This window comes from Coregonus clupeaformis, chromosome 26 (genome assembly GCF_020615455.1).
Source record: "Coregonus clupeaformis isolate EN_2021a chromosome 26, ASM2061545v1, whole genome shotgun sequence".
Taxonomy (NCBI): domain Eukaryota; kingdom Metazoa; phylum Chordata; class Actinopteri; order Salmoniformes; family Salmonidae; genus Coregonus; species Coregonus clupeaformis.
The window spans coordinates 38,596,992-38,610,383 of record NC_059217.1 but is presented as its reverse complement, the minus strand read 5'-3'; the positions used below and the strand labels follow the sequence as shown (position 1 = coordinate 38,610,383).

Genomic DNA, 13,392 nt, shown 5'->3' with positions numbered 1-13,392 from the left:
GGAAGTGCAGAACACATTTACCTATTTATATCTGGGTTGGATGTGCTTTCTTTTGACACCGTTCCAAAACATTACTCACAATAACGTTGATTTATTATGCTCTGTTTTCCCATCTTAAGGAACAAGACGCAGAGTTGAAAATGAATCTGTACATGGTCTCCTTTCGTGGACTGCACTTCATGGAATGTTTTTTTCTCATGACTCTACTGGGCATTAACTGGGCACTACCTAAAACAGACCCACCTGTAGATCCTAACTACCCCTTCCTTTTCATGTGGAACTCTCCCACAGAACTCTGCGAGACCAGATTTGGTGTGGGTCTCAACCTCTCCCACTTCCAGTTAGTGAGCAGCACTTTGAAGTCCGCCACCAACCAAAGCATCTCCATTTTCTACTCTGACCGTTTCGGCCTCTTCCCATACGTGGACGAGGACACAGGGGAAATGTATGATGAAGGCCTTCCACAGCTGATCGATTTCCAGGAACACCATGAGCAGGCCGAAGATGACATTGAATACTACATCCCCGAAGACCAACCGGGCCTCGCCATCCTTGACTTTGAGGAATGGCGACCACAGTGGGTCCGGAACTGGGGCAGCAAGGACATCTATCGAGATCTCTCAATTGAGACTGTGAAAACCAAGACCCCAAACTTATCCGACGACGAGGCCGAAGACAGAGCCAAGATAGTGTTTGAGCGAGCAGCAAAGCGATACTTTCTCCGATCTCTCTTGGTTGGGAAGAGGCTAAGACCCAACAGGCTTTGGGGATACTATCTGTACCCAGACTGTTACAACTACGACTACAACCAGGATATGAGTGATTATTCTGGGAGTTGTCCTGAGCTTGAGCTAGAGAGGAACGATGACTTGATGTGGCTATGGAAGGAGTCCACTGCTCTCTACCCATCCATCTATCTGGAGCTGATCCTGAGAGATTCCTACCAAGCCCGCCTGTTTGTCCGCCACCGCATTCAGGAAGCTATGAGAGTATCCATGCTCCCCAACCAAAGTTACGCCATTCCTGTCTACGCCTACATCCGCCCAGTTTTCAAAGATAGTGGTGATGACTACATGTCAGAGGTCAGTGAACACTGTCAAGAGTTCTGAAAACGATTTATGTACCTGACCGCACACTAACTGGCCTTAAATCAGATATTAAGGCGCCGGAACTTAATTATAATAATTTGTACACTGCATAATTGATCACAACTAAGCCCAAAAAGAGATTGTATTTGAAAATAACAATAATTTTATACCTTGATTACATTGAGACACAATCACGTCTCTTTTTATATTTGTGGGAATACTTGAACAGATTTCCTAAATGAAACAAATATTTTGCTGGAATCCTGGTGATTTTAGTCTCTTTTGACTTAAAACTAAAATCATACAAAAAAATACATATATTTTTTGTTGTTGCTAAAAACTGTTTTGTTGTTGCTAAAAACCTGTTGCTGACCCCTGGCCTAAATGTCTCAAAGGTAGAGCAAAAAAATCATAGTGATCTCTCTAGCTATCTTTTCCTTTAATCGTCTGTTCTACCAGCTTGACAACTTTGTTTAGTCTCATTTTCTCTCATGTTATTGTTTGAAGTGTGTTTGAAGTGTTAGTGTTTTGTCTTGTCAAAATGTGTATCCTTTGAATGACTTGGTGTGATTTGTATCCTTTGAATGACATTGTGGGGGTGTATTGTGTCATAGTGATTTTCCCTTATGGCTTTGTAACTCTGTGGTTTCCAGTATGACCTGGTGAACACCATTGGGGAGGCAGCTGCCCTGGGAGCGGCTGGGGTGATCTCCTGGGGGGACATGAACGTCACTGACTCAGAGGTATGCTCCCTATTTTTATACACATCTATTTCATATGCATCTAAGAACAAGCTTATCTAATAACACCTAAATGCACGTAATCAAATCTTTAATGTAAACACAACCAAAGCACTTTATCACTCTGCCCTTAACTTTTCACAGGACTCCTGCTTCGCTGCCAGACGCCACCTGGAGAAGATCATGAATCCGTACATCTTGAATGTTTCCATGGCATCGCGGCTGTGTAGCGAGGCTTTGTGTCAGGCGAATGGCCGTTGCATAAGAAAGCACTGGGACAGAGACGACTACCTACACCTCGACCCATACACCTTCCAGATCAAGAGATATAGAACAGGCGATCTGGCAGTGAAGGGTGAAATGTCCCAATATGAGATTGACTGGTTTGCTGACAGATTTGACTGTTTGTGCTACTCTGACGAACCATGTCAGTCCTCCAGTACTCTAAACTCCTTCCCTAACTTTGTCCAAAGCAATGGAACTCCCCAATACTTCCAACCGTTTCTCATTCTGGCTTCTATTGTCTACAGTACACACCTTTGTTTTGTAATGATGTGGAACATCACAGGAGGCTGGTGAAGGGAGGACTGCTAATAATGGCTGGAATGGAGTGAATGGATTGGTATCAAACATATGGAAACCATGCATTTGATACCATTCGATTAATTCCGTTCCAGCCATTACTATGAGCTCGTCCTTCCCAATTAAGGTGCCACCAGCCACCTGTGATGTACGTGTATTGTGGACAACAGGAGGTGTTGTACTGTCACTTGGAGTTTCCAGGGCTTCTTGAGTTTATGTTTGGGATGCTAGTTTGGGTTGCTACCATATGTCTGTGTCAGTATAAAAATATATAATAAAAAAGTTAAGGTAAAACATATGAACACACTGTACTTCTGGTGAAAATGCGAAAACATAACTGAAACTGCTGTGAAAAGTGTAAATATATTTGATGGTGATGTAAAAGTACAGATTATGGTGAAAAACCATCATTTCCAATTAAAGACAAGAGCACAACAAGTGTAACTGGATATACTGTATATCCACAACCTTTAACTAGGTTTCTTGTTTGATATACTGTATATCCACAACCTTTAACTAGGTTTCTTATTTGATATACTATATATCTACAACCTTTAACTAGGTTTCTTGTTTGATATACTATATATCCACAACCTTTAACTAGGTTTCTTGTTTGATATACTGTATATCCACAACCTTTAACTAGGTTTCTTGTTTGATATACTGTATATCCACAACCTTTAACTAGGTTTCTTATTTGATATACTATATATCCACAACCTTTAACTAGGTTTCTTGTTTGATATACTATATATCCACAACCTTTAACTAGGTTTCTTGTTTGATATACTGTATATCCACAACCTTTAACTAGGTTTCTTGTTTGATATACTATATATCCACAACCTTTAACTAGGTTTCTTGTTTGATATACTGTATATCCACAACCTTTAACTAGGTTTCTTGTTTGATATACTGTATATCCACAACCTTTAACTAGGTTTCTTGTTTGATATACTGTATATCCACAACCTTTAACTAGGTTTCTTATTTGATATACTGTATATCCACAACCTTTAACTAGGTTTCTTATTTGATATACTGTATATCCACAACCTTTAACTAGGTTTCTTATTTGATATACCGTATCCATTATCTTATGACACTGTAAGGCCAGAATTCATTGTGAACCCATCCAGTCTTGACTAGGGGCTAGTTCCTCTGCCCAGGCGTTGCTGACGCATGCCAGATCGTACAACTCCTGGATAGGTATTTTAAGTATCAGCTAACCACATCATATGTTGTAGAAATCTGGTGCCCGACGGCGCAGTCAATGACGTGGCACGCAACCATTGGTTGATGCATGCAACGTCTGAGCTGGGGAACGCGACCCAAGTCTGCAGATCAAGTATATAGGCTACTGGCATTTCCTGTCAATGACACATTTCCTGTTCACAAATCTCCAGTTGGCTTTCAAAATCTGTTGTTTAGCTGGAGAAAACTTTGTGTCTGTCTGACATATATAAAAAAGGATGTATTGAGTTTCTTACTTAAAAAAAAAAAAAGTCTTACTTTTTAACTCTGCATTGTTGGGAAAGAGCTCGTAAGTAAGCATTTCACTGTAAAGTCTACACCTGATGTATTCGGCACATGTGACAAATAAAATGTGATTTGATTTGAGGCATTTCTCACAGATATTATTGGATGTTGCAGAACCACAGCATGAATCCATGTGTCTTCTGGCTAGAGTGTCTGTGTCTCACTAAGGGGACAAAGTAAACAAGAAACCAATATACCAATATTTTCCACCAGAGCTCCTTGTTGCTCTCAGTGTTCCTCCATTTAAAAATATGTAAACAGTAGTAGTAAATTAAACTCCTGCTGATAGTGTAAAGTAACTGTAGGGGGCGATACAATTATATTTCTGCACTGTTTCCTCTGTGTTAGTCAAGGGATAACAGTGACAATAATTCCTCTCATATATCCTGTTTTTCATGGGAAACACATCATGGATTAAATAAAATACATTTTGAGACCAATAAGGCAACTTGAACTGGTTACATCATTTCACATAGCAATGACACATACCAAAGGCACTCATCATTAATTGAAATGACCATTGAACAGCAGGACATATCCCAGATTCTGTCTTTAATAAGAGTTAAAGTGTAACTCCATCAAGTGTTTTTCTATTCATTAAAACGTTTGATATTCAGTGAAGTTCTTGCTTCCACAGTTGGTATTCTAATACTGGGTAGCCACAGTTCAGCTGAATGACACAGTGCAAATGGTTTAACTGTACAGCATAAACAGGGCCCTAAGCATGCCACATCAACACACACTGACGTGGCACGGTGTGACTGTCTATGATTAGAGTGGGTTTACACTCATATCAGGGGTGGGTGGAGGTGGTCTTTACAACTACAGAGTGACGTAAGCGGCATTGGCTCTCTCAAGGGCAACACAAAAGAGGGTCTATAGCCGGACAGTGTATCTGCACAAACCAATCAGCAATGACTCAGCTTGAATACAACTGTCAAGGCAGAGAAAAAGCATTGCTCTTTGGTGGTTGTTTGTCCACTATGATATCTATACTGATAAGGAGGATCATTACTTCTCATGTCTGCTGTAGTTTAGAGTAGCTGAATTTAATAGATACTTTTTTTCTCTTCTAAAATGTCATATGAATGTCACCACGTCAGGGTAATGTCAGGAACTGTCTTGAGTGACCCACTCCTTTCATCAGAGCACTCAATTCAACGTCTAAATGATGTGGAAACAACAACCAGTGTGTGCCCAGTGGGAAGTGTTACGTCTGACAGAGAGAGAAGTCATTTAGAGAAGGGAAAGGACTGGGGAATACAGTAATATGAAATAATGTATTCTCTCAGAACAGCACCTTAAAGCTAGTATGCTGCAGGGTAAGCCCTAATGGTTATTATATTTCATGAGTCTGAGAATGCTATATTGTCCTACTGATTGATCTACTTTGTTTCTGAATAGTTAGATTAGGGAGAGCATGCTGATTTGGGGAAGATCAAATCCCTTTGGACTCCATTCTCTTCAGGAGTCAAAGTAATGTTTGCATGGATAAATATGAAACGAATATGGCAGAAATTATAAGACAGCGAATACGTAAGGTGCCCCTGTCATGTGGCCGTGTGCGTTTGTAAGCACCTGTGTGTGTCAACATACAGTTGAAGTCGGAAGTTTACCTACACCATAGCCAAATACATTTAAACTCAGTTTTTCACAATTCCTGACATTTAATCCTAGTAAAAATGCCCTGTCTTAGGTCAGTTAGGATCACCACTTTATTTTAAGAATGTGAAATGTCAGAATAATAGTAGAGAGAATTATTTATTCAGGCATTTGGAAATTGCTCCCAAGGATGAACCAGACTTGTGGAGGTCTACAATTTATTTTCTGAGGTATTGGCTGAGTTCTTTTGATTTTCTCATGATGTCAAGCAAAGAGGCACTGAGGTTGAAGGTAGGCCTTGAAATACATCCACAGGTACACCTCCAATTGACTCAAATGATGTCAATTAGCCTATCAGAAGCTTCAAAAGCCATGACATAATTTTGTGGAATTTTCCAAGCTGTTTAAAGGCACAGTCAACTTAGTGTATGTAAACTTCTGACCCACTGGAATTGTGATACAATGAATTATAAATTAAATAATCTGACTGTAAACAATTGTTTGAAAAATGACTTGTGTCATGGTAAAAGTAGATGTCCTAACCGACTTGCCAAAACTATAGTTTGTTAACAAGAAATGTGTGGAGTGGTTGAAAAACTAGTTTTACAACTAGTTTTTGACACCAACCTAAGTGTATGTAAACTTCCGACTTCAACTGTATGTTTGTTTATTGTGTGTGTGTGTTTAGAGAAACACACACACAAAACAAACCTTGCTACTTAACTAAACACACGCCTGCTGCCTGTGCCTTACTGCATTAAACTTCCTTTATGGAAAAACCAAACGATGTCACGTGATCACGTGAAATTCACGTGGTTTCTCCGTAAGGGTTTTCTTTGATTTCTGTATGACTGTGAGATCCAAGAGGACTGCTTCAAATACAGAGAGCTGAGGCTATGAAGTTCCAACCCAGTGTGGGATACGCAGAGAGAAACAAGAGTGAATCGTCAAGTCTCTATAATCCACTGCAGAAAACCTCTCTCTCCTCTCTCCTAAAGCTATATGTCACACCCTGGCTCTGGGACTCATTATGTTGAGCCAGGGTGTGTTCATTTCTATGTGTGTATTTCTATGTTGGTGTTCATTCTAGTTTGTTGTATTCTATGTTTGCCTGAGTGACTCCCAATCAGAGGCAACGAGTGTCAGCTGTTGGCTGGTTGTCTCTGATTGGGAGCCATATTTAAACTGTATGTTTTCCCTTTGTGGTTGTGGGTTTTTGTTCCGTGTTCGGTCATTGATACCGTGGACGTCACGAGTCGTTTCTTGTTTTGTTTCGTGCTTTAACTAATTAAAGTCATGTTTGTTCATCACGCTGCGCCTTGGTCTACTCCTTTACCTCGACCTTGACAGAAAAACCCACCATGCAACGACCAAGCAGCGTGTCCAGGGGCAGCTCTTGGGCTGGACATGGGAGGAAGCGCCGGGAGAAGAGACGGTGGAGGCGCGCCGTAGAGAGGAGCTACGGCGTGATCAGGGTCGTCGTCGGACGGTCGTGAGGCAACCCCAGAAATTTTTTAGGGGGGCACACGGGCATGGACGACAGGGCTGACGGAGGAGAAAAGGGGGCGGATCCAGAAGGCCACCAGGCCAGGGGCACACCGCCCTGTACGTCCTGTGCGGATGCCTCACACAGAGTGTGTGAGGGTAGGCATTCAGCCAGGACGGGTGGTGGCCGCTCTTCACTCCAGGCCTCCTATCCGTCTCCACAGCCCGGTTCGACCTGTCCCTGCTCCACGCACCAAGCCTACGGTGTGCGTCGCCAGCCCAGTCCGGCCTGTCCCTGCTCCACGCACCAAGCCTACGGTGTGCGTTGACAGCCCAGCCCGGCCTGTCCCTGCTCCACGCACCAAGCCTACGGTGTGCGTCGCCAGCCCAGTCCGGCCTGTCCCTGCTCCACGCACCAAGCCTACGGTGTGCGTCGACAGCCCAGCCCGGCCTGTCCCTGCTCCACGCACCAAGCCTACGGTGTGCGTCGACAGCCCACCCCGGCCTGTCCCTGCTCCACGCACCAAGCCTACGGTGTGCGTCGACAGCCCAGCCCGGCCTGTCCCTGCTCCACGCACTAAACCTACGGTGCGCGTCGCCAGCCGGGTCCGGCCTGTTCCTGCCACTCGCACTAAGCCAGGGGTGCGAGAAGTCAGCCTGGTAAGGCCCGTTCCTCTTCCACGCACCAAGCCAGGGGTGCGAGTCGTCAGCCTGGTAAGGCCCGTTCCTCCTCCACGCACAAAGCCTACGGTGCGCGTCCCCAGCCCGGTCCGGCCTGTTCCTGCCACTCGCACTAAGCCAGGGGTGCGAGAAGTCAGCCTGGTAAGGCCCGTTCCTCTTCCACGCACCAAGCCAGGGGTGCGAGTCGTCAGCCTGGTAAGGCCCGTTCCTCCTCCACGCACAAAGCCAGGGGTGCGAGTCGTCAGCCTGGTAAGGCCCGTTCCTCCTCCACGCACCAAGCCAGGGGTGCGAGTCGACAGCCTGGTAAGGATCGCTCCTGTTAAAGTCCAGTCCTGCTCCAGCCGGGCGGGGCCAGACTGGACCAGGGGCACTATGGGGGGTGTATTGGAGGGTGGTGGTCAAGGCCGGAGCCAGAACCGCCGCCGAGGAGGTATGCCCGCCCAGCCCTCCCCTGGTTTGTTTAGTTGAGGCGCGGTCGCAGTCCGCGCCTTTAGGGTGGGGTACTGTCACACCCTGGCTCTGGGACTCATTATGTTGAGCCAGGTTGTGTTCATTTCTATGTGTGTATTTCTATGTTGGTGTTCATTCTAGTTTGTTGTATTCTATGTTTGCCTGAGTGACTCCCAATCAGAGGCAACGAGTGTCAGCTGTTGGCTGGTTGTCTCTGATTGGGAGCCATATTTAAACTGTATGTTTTCCCTTTGTGGTTGTGGGTTTTTGTTCCGTGTTCGGTCATTGATACCGTGGACGTCACGAGTCGTTTCTTGTTTTGTTTCGTGCTTTAACTAATTAAAGTCATGTTTGTTCATCACGCTGCGCCTTGGTCTACTCCTTACCTCGACCTTGACACTATAGCCATCTACAGAGAGAGGGAGAGCCTTGATATCACCATGGTTACACTTCTAATCTCCGTCACAAAACTTCTTATTGACATACTGGAGCATCATCAAGTTAATCCTGACAACTATAATCCACATTGTTTCCCTCTAGAAAGCGTTTCATTGGATAATATCTGGGTACCACAAATGAAGTAGTCTTACACAAGCCAGTTTTGCCATGTTTGACTTCAAAAGGTTGAGGGTAGGATTGAAGTTGATCACTACTTAATGAATGTAAGGTAAGATAAGTAGAGAAAGCTATTGTGTCCCTTTGCATAGGCCTTTTCCCAGCATTGGGGTTCAGCCGTCAGCTGAGTGTAGGCTACATCCCTCCAGAGGGTTTACACACTAAGGTGTCCAGGAAATGCATCTGTATAGGTCCCAATAAAGATAAATGTGTGTGTCTATCAGGGAGCATTATGTGTAGGTGACTTTTATCTGTCATCCCCTAGAATCATATTCTGGGGGCAGGAGGGGCTCAAGGTTCTATAACAGGAGGGGCTCAAGGTTCTATAACAGGAGGGGGTCAAGGATCTATAGCAGGAGGGGATCTAGGTTCTATAACAGGAGGGGTTCAAGGTTCTATAGCAGGAGGGGTTCAAGGTTCTATAACAGGAAGGGATCAAGGTTCCATAGCAGGAGGGTATCAAGGTTCTATAACAGGAGGGGTTCAAGGTTCTATAGCAGGAGGGTGTCAAGGTTCTATAGCAGGAAGGGATCAAGGTTCTATAGCAGGAGGGGACCGTTCTATAGCAGGAAGGGATCAAGGTTCTATAGCAGGAAGGGATCAAGGTTCTATAGCAGGAGGGGATCAAGGCACCCAGTGACGTACTGTACATCCTTATGCCCCCCCTTTCTGCTCTGTCCATCTGCTGAGGAGCCTCTGTGGCTCGAAATCTCTCTCTCTCACTCACGCACACACATGCACAAACAAACACACACACACATACACTCACGCGCACACGAAAGGAAGTGAAACCACAGCTGAAAAGTGCCTTTTACAAATGCAACCATGAGTCCATTTTGATAGATGAAAATGAAAAGCTCACATGCTGACATTCCTTTCCACACAATGCTAATGACATAAAGTAATAACAATAGTAAGTGATGGCTGAATCCCATCCTTAATTGTGTCATTATAAATCCTAATTTGATTAGTCATATCCTTTGTTTAAACTGCAAGATAAAGGTTGAATGTGTTTTGACCATTTTTGCTAATCAAGTTCCTGTCATTATCCCTCCCCAAGTCCCAAAGCTGTAATTCAGTGACTGAATTGAACTCAACTGAATTAAAATGAACTGATCTGATCTGGACTGAATTGAATTGAGTCGAGTTGAACTGAACTAACTTGAAGTGAACTGAGCTGAATACTGGCCAAATAGTCTACTGACCCACTTTAGCATCATGAACCACTTTCATGCAATAATAGTATGTTTTAATTTCCCATCACAACGTCATCTCAGTTGTTCTGACACTGTGATAGAGAGCAGGTTGGCGGTTTGAAGCTTGATTCCCACATGTGCATTAGCTAGCTAGCTTCATGTTGTAGACTAGTTCTTAGTTACTACTTTTACATCAGTGTTTAAATGGGTGTGGGCAGATACTAATCACAGAAATGGTGCAAAGATGGCATCTCAACATTGAATAGAGACAGGTACTGTATTTTTAGCATTGTCCTACCTCCCTCTGGTGTCCTCCCTTACGAAAAAAGATTGCAATCAGAGTGCAGTATAACTGCAGTAAGGGCTGCAAATACTGCATCCAAAATAACACAGTTTTTTTACTGCAGTAATTTTGCAGTGTACCTGCAGTTAGAGTGCAGTATAACTGCAGTTCAACTGCAGTACACTGCAGTTATTCTGCAATTACTGCGTCCAAAATACCACAGTCGACTGCAATTACTGCACTTTTACTGCAGTTTCAAAACTGCAATCTGTTTTTGTAAGGGCTGCGCCTTTAGAAAAAATGCTAGACATGAGGTTTGTACTGCAGTCGCCACTTTTAAGGAAACATAACATGTTTACGTGGTGGTGTCCTAAAGCATTACTATCACAAGCGTCTTGCCTTAGACTGCTGCACATTGCAGTTTTACTTAGTCAAGTGTTTCTGTTTAAAAAATATGTATAAATTGCAAACATTTCTAAAAACCTGTTTCTGCTTTGTCATTATGTGGTATTGCGAGAGAGGCAGGTTGAGGTGGCTAGAGTCAGAGTAGTGCAGAAGGTGTCGTATGACATAAAAAACAAAATCAATTTTAGAATAAGGCTGTAACGTAACAAAATGTGGAAAAGTCAAGGGGTCTGAATACTTTCCGAATGCACTCATTGGCTTATCCCTCTGTGCTGGCACAGATCTACTACTCACTGGGATCCTCTCAGGATCCCTCACCCTTGACCCATCCTCCTCTACTTTCTTCACTGCCTCAGCATACGACACCTTCTGCACTACTCTGACTCTAGCCACCTCAACCTGCCTCTCTCATATTGGACACTTCCGATACCCAGCAACATGTGCACTACAGTTGACACACACAAATGTATCCACCGAAACGACACAATCCTCTATCCCATGTCCTCAGCTACTTGCACTTCCTGTTCGCTTCTGTTTAAAAAAGTTAGCTCCGCTCAACCTTTCATAAAGCCAATGAAATTATTTCTGCCCCTAGAGAATATCTGTCCTGGGAAAACGTTTGATTAAGTACGTAAAACTGCAATGATACAACCTGCTCATCTCCTTTAACATGAGGAAGACTCAAAATTATGCCACCATCATTGAAAACTATGTGGTAAATGAAAGTACCACACAGTTTTCAAGTCAAGCCCCAATTTTTCTCATATATATCACGTAGCTACAGACGACTGTTGTTTTTAGTGTTTGGATCCAGGCGGCCTCTATGACAACAGTAGTCTGCTAATATAATAGGGGGGGCTATATACTAGACGGTAGCAAAACATGACGCTGTCCTGTCCAGAATGGATGAGATAAAGCCTTATGTAAAGAGATCTCAGTGCATGTAGTGCAAGCAGTTGGATTCCCAGTTTATACCCTGACATTACCAAATGTACAATGATGACATTTTGCTTTGAGGCATTTTAATGGTGAATTAGGAACCCTGTTCCTTAGAAACAAAGTTGACTGGTGATTGACTGGTAGATTGTGTGTATTGCACCTGTGGCATGGCATTGTGTACAGTAGAATTGATTGTGAGCCAGAAAGTTCTAGAGAACACCAGTAAATTAACACACACAGAGATGTGTGCAGTGTGCAGATACTTGTCTCCTTTAAAAATAGCTCCCTTGGCTTTGCTGTTTTCCCCCTCTATTCTCCCGACAATAGAATGTGCATTTGATTATAGCAATATTTCCTCTGGCCTCTTACATTTACATTTACATTTTCGTCATTTAGCAGACGCTCTTATCCAGAGCGACTTACAGTTAGTGAAAGGAATACATTATTATTATTTTATTTTTTCATACTGGCCCCCCGTGGGAATCGAACCCACAACCCTGGCGTTGCAAACGCCATGCTCTACTAATATTGGCACCCTTGGTAAATATGAGCAAAACGGGCTTTGGAAAAATTTCTTTGCTGTTTATCCTCTTGGTCTTTCATTCAAAATATTCACAAAAATCGAAGAAAAATGATTGAAAAAAACGAAATGTGAAATAAATGAAATAAATATTTTTCTCCGAAACATGTGCCACAACTATTGGAACCTATAAATTAGAAATTCTTATGAGTAAAATCTAACTGAAATATATTCCCATTCATATTTTACGTTTTTATGTTCACCTGAGTGATTAGGAACACTTAAGTGGTAAGCCATGACTTCTTGTTGAACTGGGGTATAAATATGAGGTGACACACAGGCCAAGTTCCCATAGTCATCCATCACTATGGGAAAGACCCGAGAATACAGTAATGATGTGCGACAAAAAGGTTGTTGAGCTGCACAAATCAGGAAATGGCTATAAGAAAATAGCTCAACAGTTGAAAATGCCCATTTCCACTATCAGGGCAATAATTAAGAAGTTTAAAGCAACTGGAGATGTTAACAATTGGCCTAGAAGAGGACGTGTGTCTATATTGACCCCACGCGCAGTGAGGAGGATGGTTAGAGTGGCCAAAGAATCTCCAAGGATCACAGCTGGAGAATTGCAGACGTTAGTGTTGTTTGGGAGGGTTGCCATAAAAAGCCTTTGCTGTCATCAAACAACAAACTCAAGCGCCTACAGTTTGCCAAACGTTACTGGAACTTTCAATGGGACCGGGTTCTATGTTCAGATGAGACCAAAATATAGCTTTTTGGAAACAAACACCAGAGGTGGGTTTGACGTAGACAGAAAGACAGCCATGCAGAAAAGTTCCTCATCCCCACTGTGAAGTATGGTGGTGGATCTTTGATGTTGTGGGGCTGTTTTTCTTCTAAAGGCCCTGGACAACTTGTTAGGATACATGGTATCATGGACTCCATCAAGTACCAGCAGATATTAAATCAAAACCTGACTGCCTCTGACAGGAACCTTGAACTGGGCCGTGGTTGGATCTTCCAGCAGGACAATGATCCAAAGCACACCTCAAAATCAACACAAAAATGGTTCACTGACCACAGGATCAAGGTTTTGCCATGGCCATCCCAGTCCCCTGACCTAAACCCTATGGAAAACCTGTGGGATGAGCTGAAGAGGAGAGTCCACAAGCGTGGACCTCGGAATCTGAAGGATCTGGAGAGATTCTGTATGGAGGAATGGTCTCAGATCCCTTGCCATGTGTTCTCCAACCTCATTACGCATTAT

The 13,392-nt window shown here is 43.4% G+C and overlaps 1 protein-coding gene across 1 annotated transcript; it reads left to right on the top strand.

Annotated features, from left to right (window-relative positions):
• On the top strand, positions 1–2,433 carry LOC121539958 (hyaluronidase-5-like). Its single transcript, XM_041848608.1, has 3 exons — positions 1–1,082; positions 1,742–1,831; positions 1,973–2,433. The coding sequence occupies exons 1-3, from the start codon at positions 141–143 to the stop codon at positions 2,405–2,407; spliced, it is 1,467 nt and encodes a 488-aa protein (XP_041704542.1). The 5' UTR covers positions 1–140; the 3' UTR covers positions 2,408–2,433.
• The last annotated feature ends 10,959 nt before the right edge of the window (positions 2,434–13,392 follow it).

Bases quoted from the DNA above. Each gene is read 5' to 3' on its own strand.
- LOC121539958 (XM_041848608.1), top strand. From the start codon at position 141: ATGAATCTGTACATGGTCTCCTTTCGTGGACTGCACTTCATGGAATGT. The intron at 1,083-1,741 runs GTCAGTGAACAC...TGTGGTTTCCAG, and splicing joins GTGATGACTACATGTCAGAG to TATGACCTGGTGAACACCAT. The intron at 1,832-1,972 runs GTATGCTCCCTA...AACTTTTCACAG, and splicing joins TGAACGTCACTGACTCAGAG to GACTCCTGCTTCGCTGCCAG.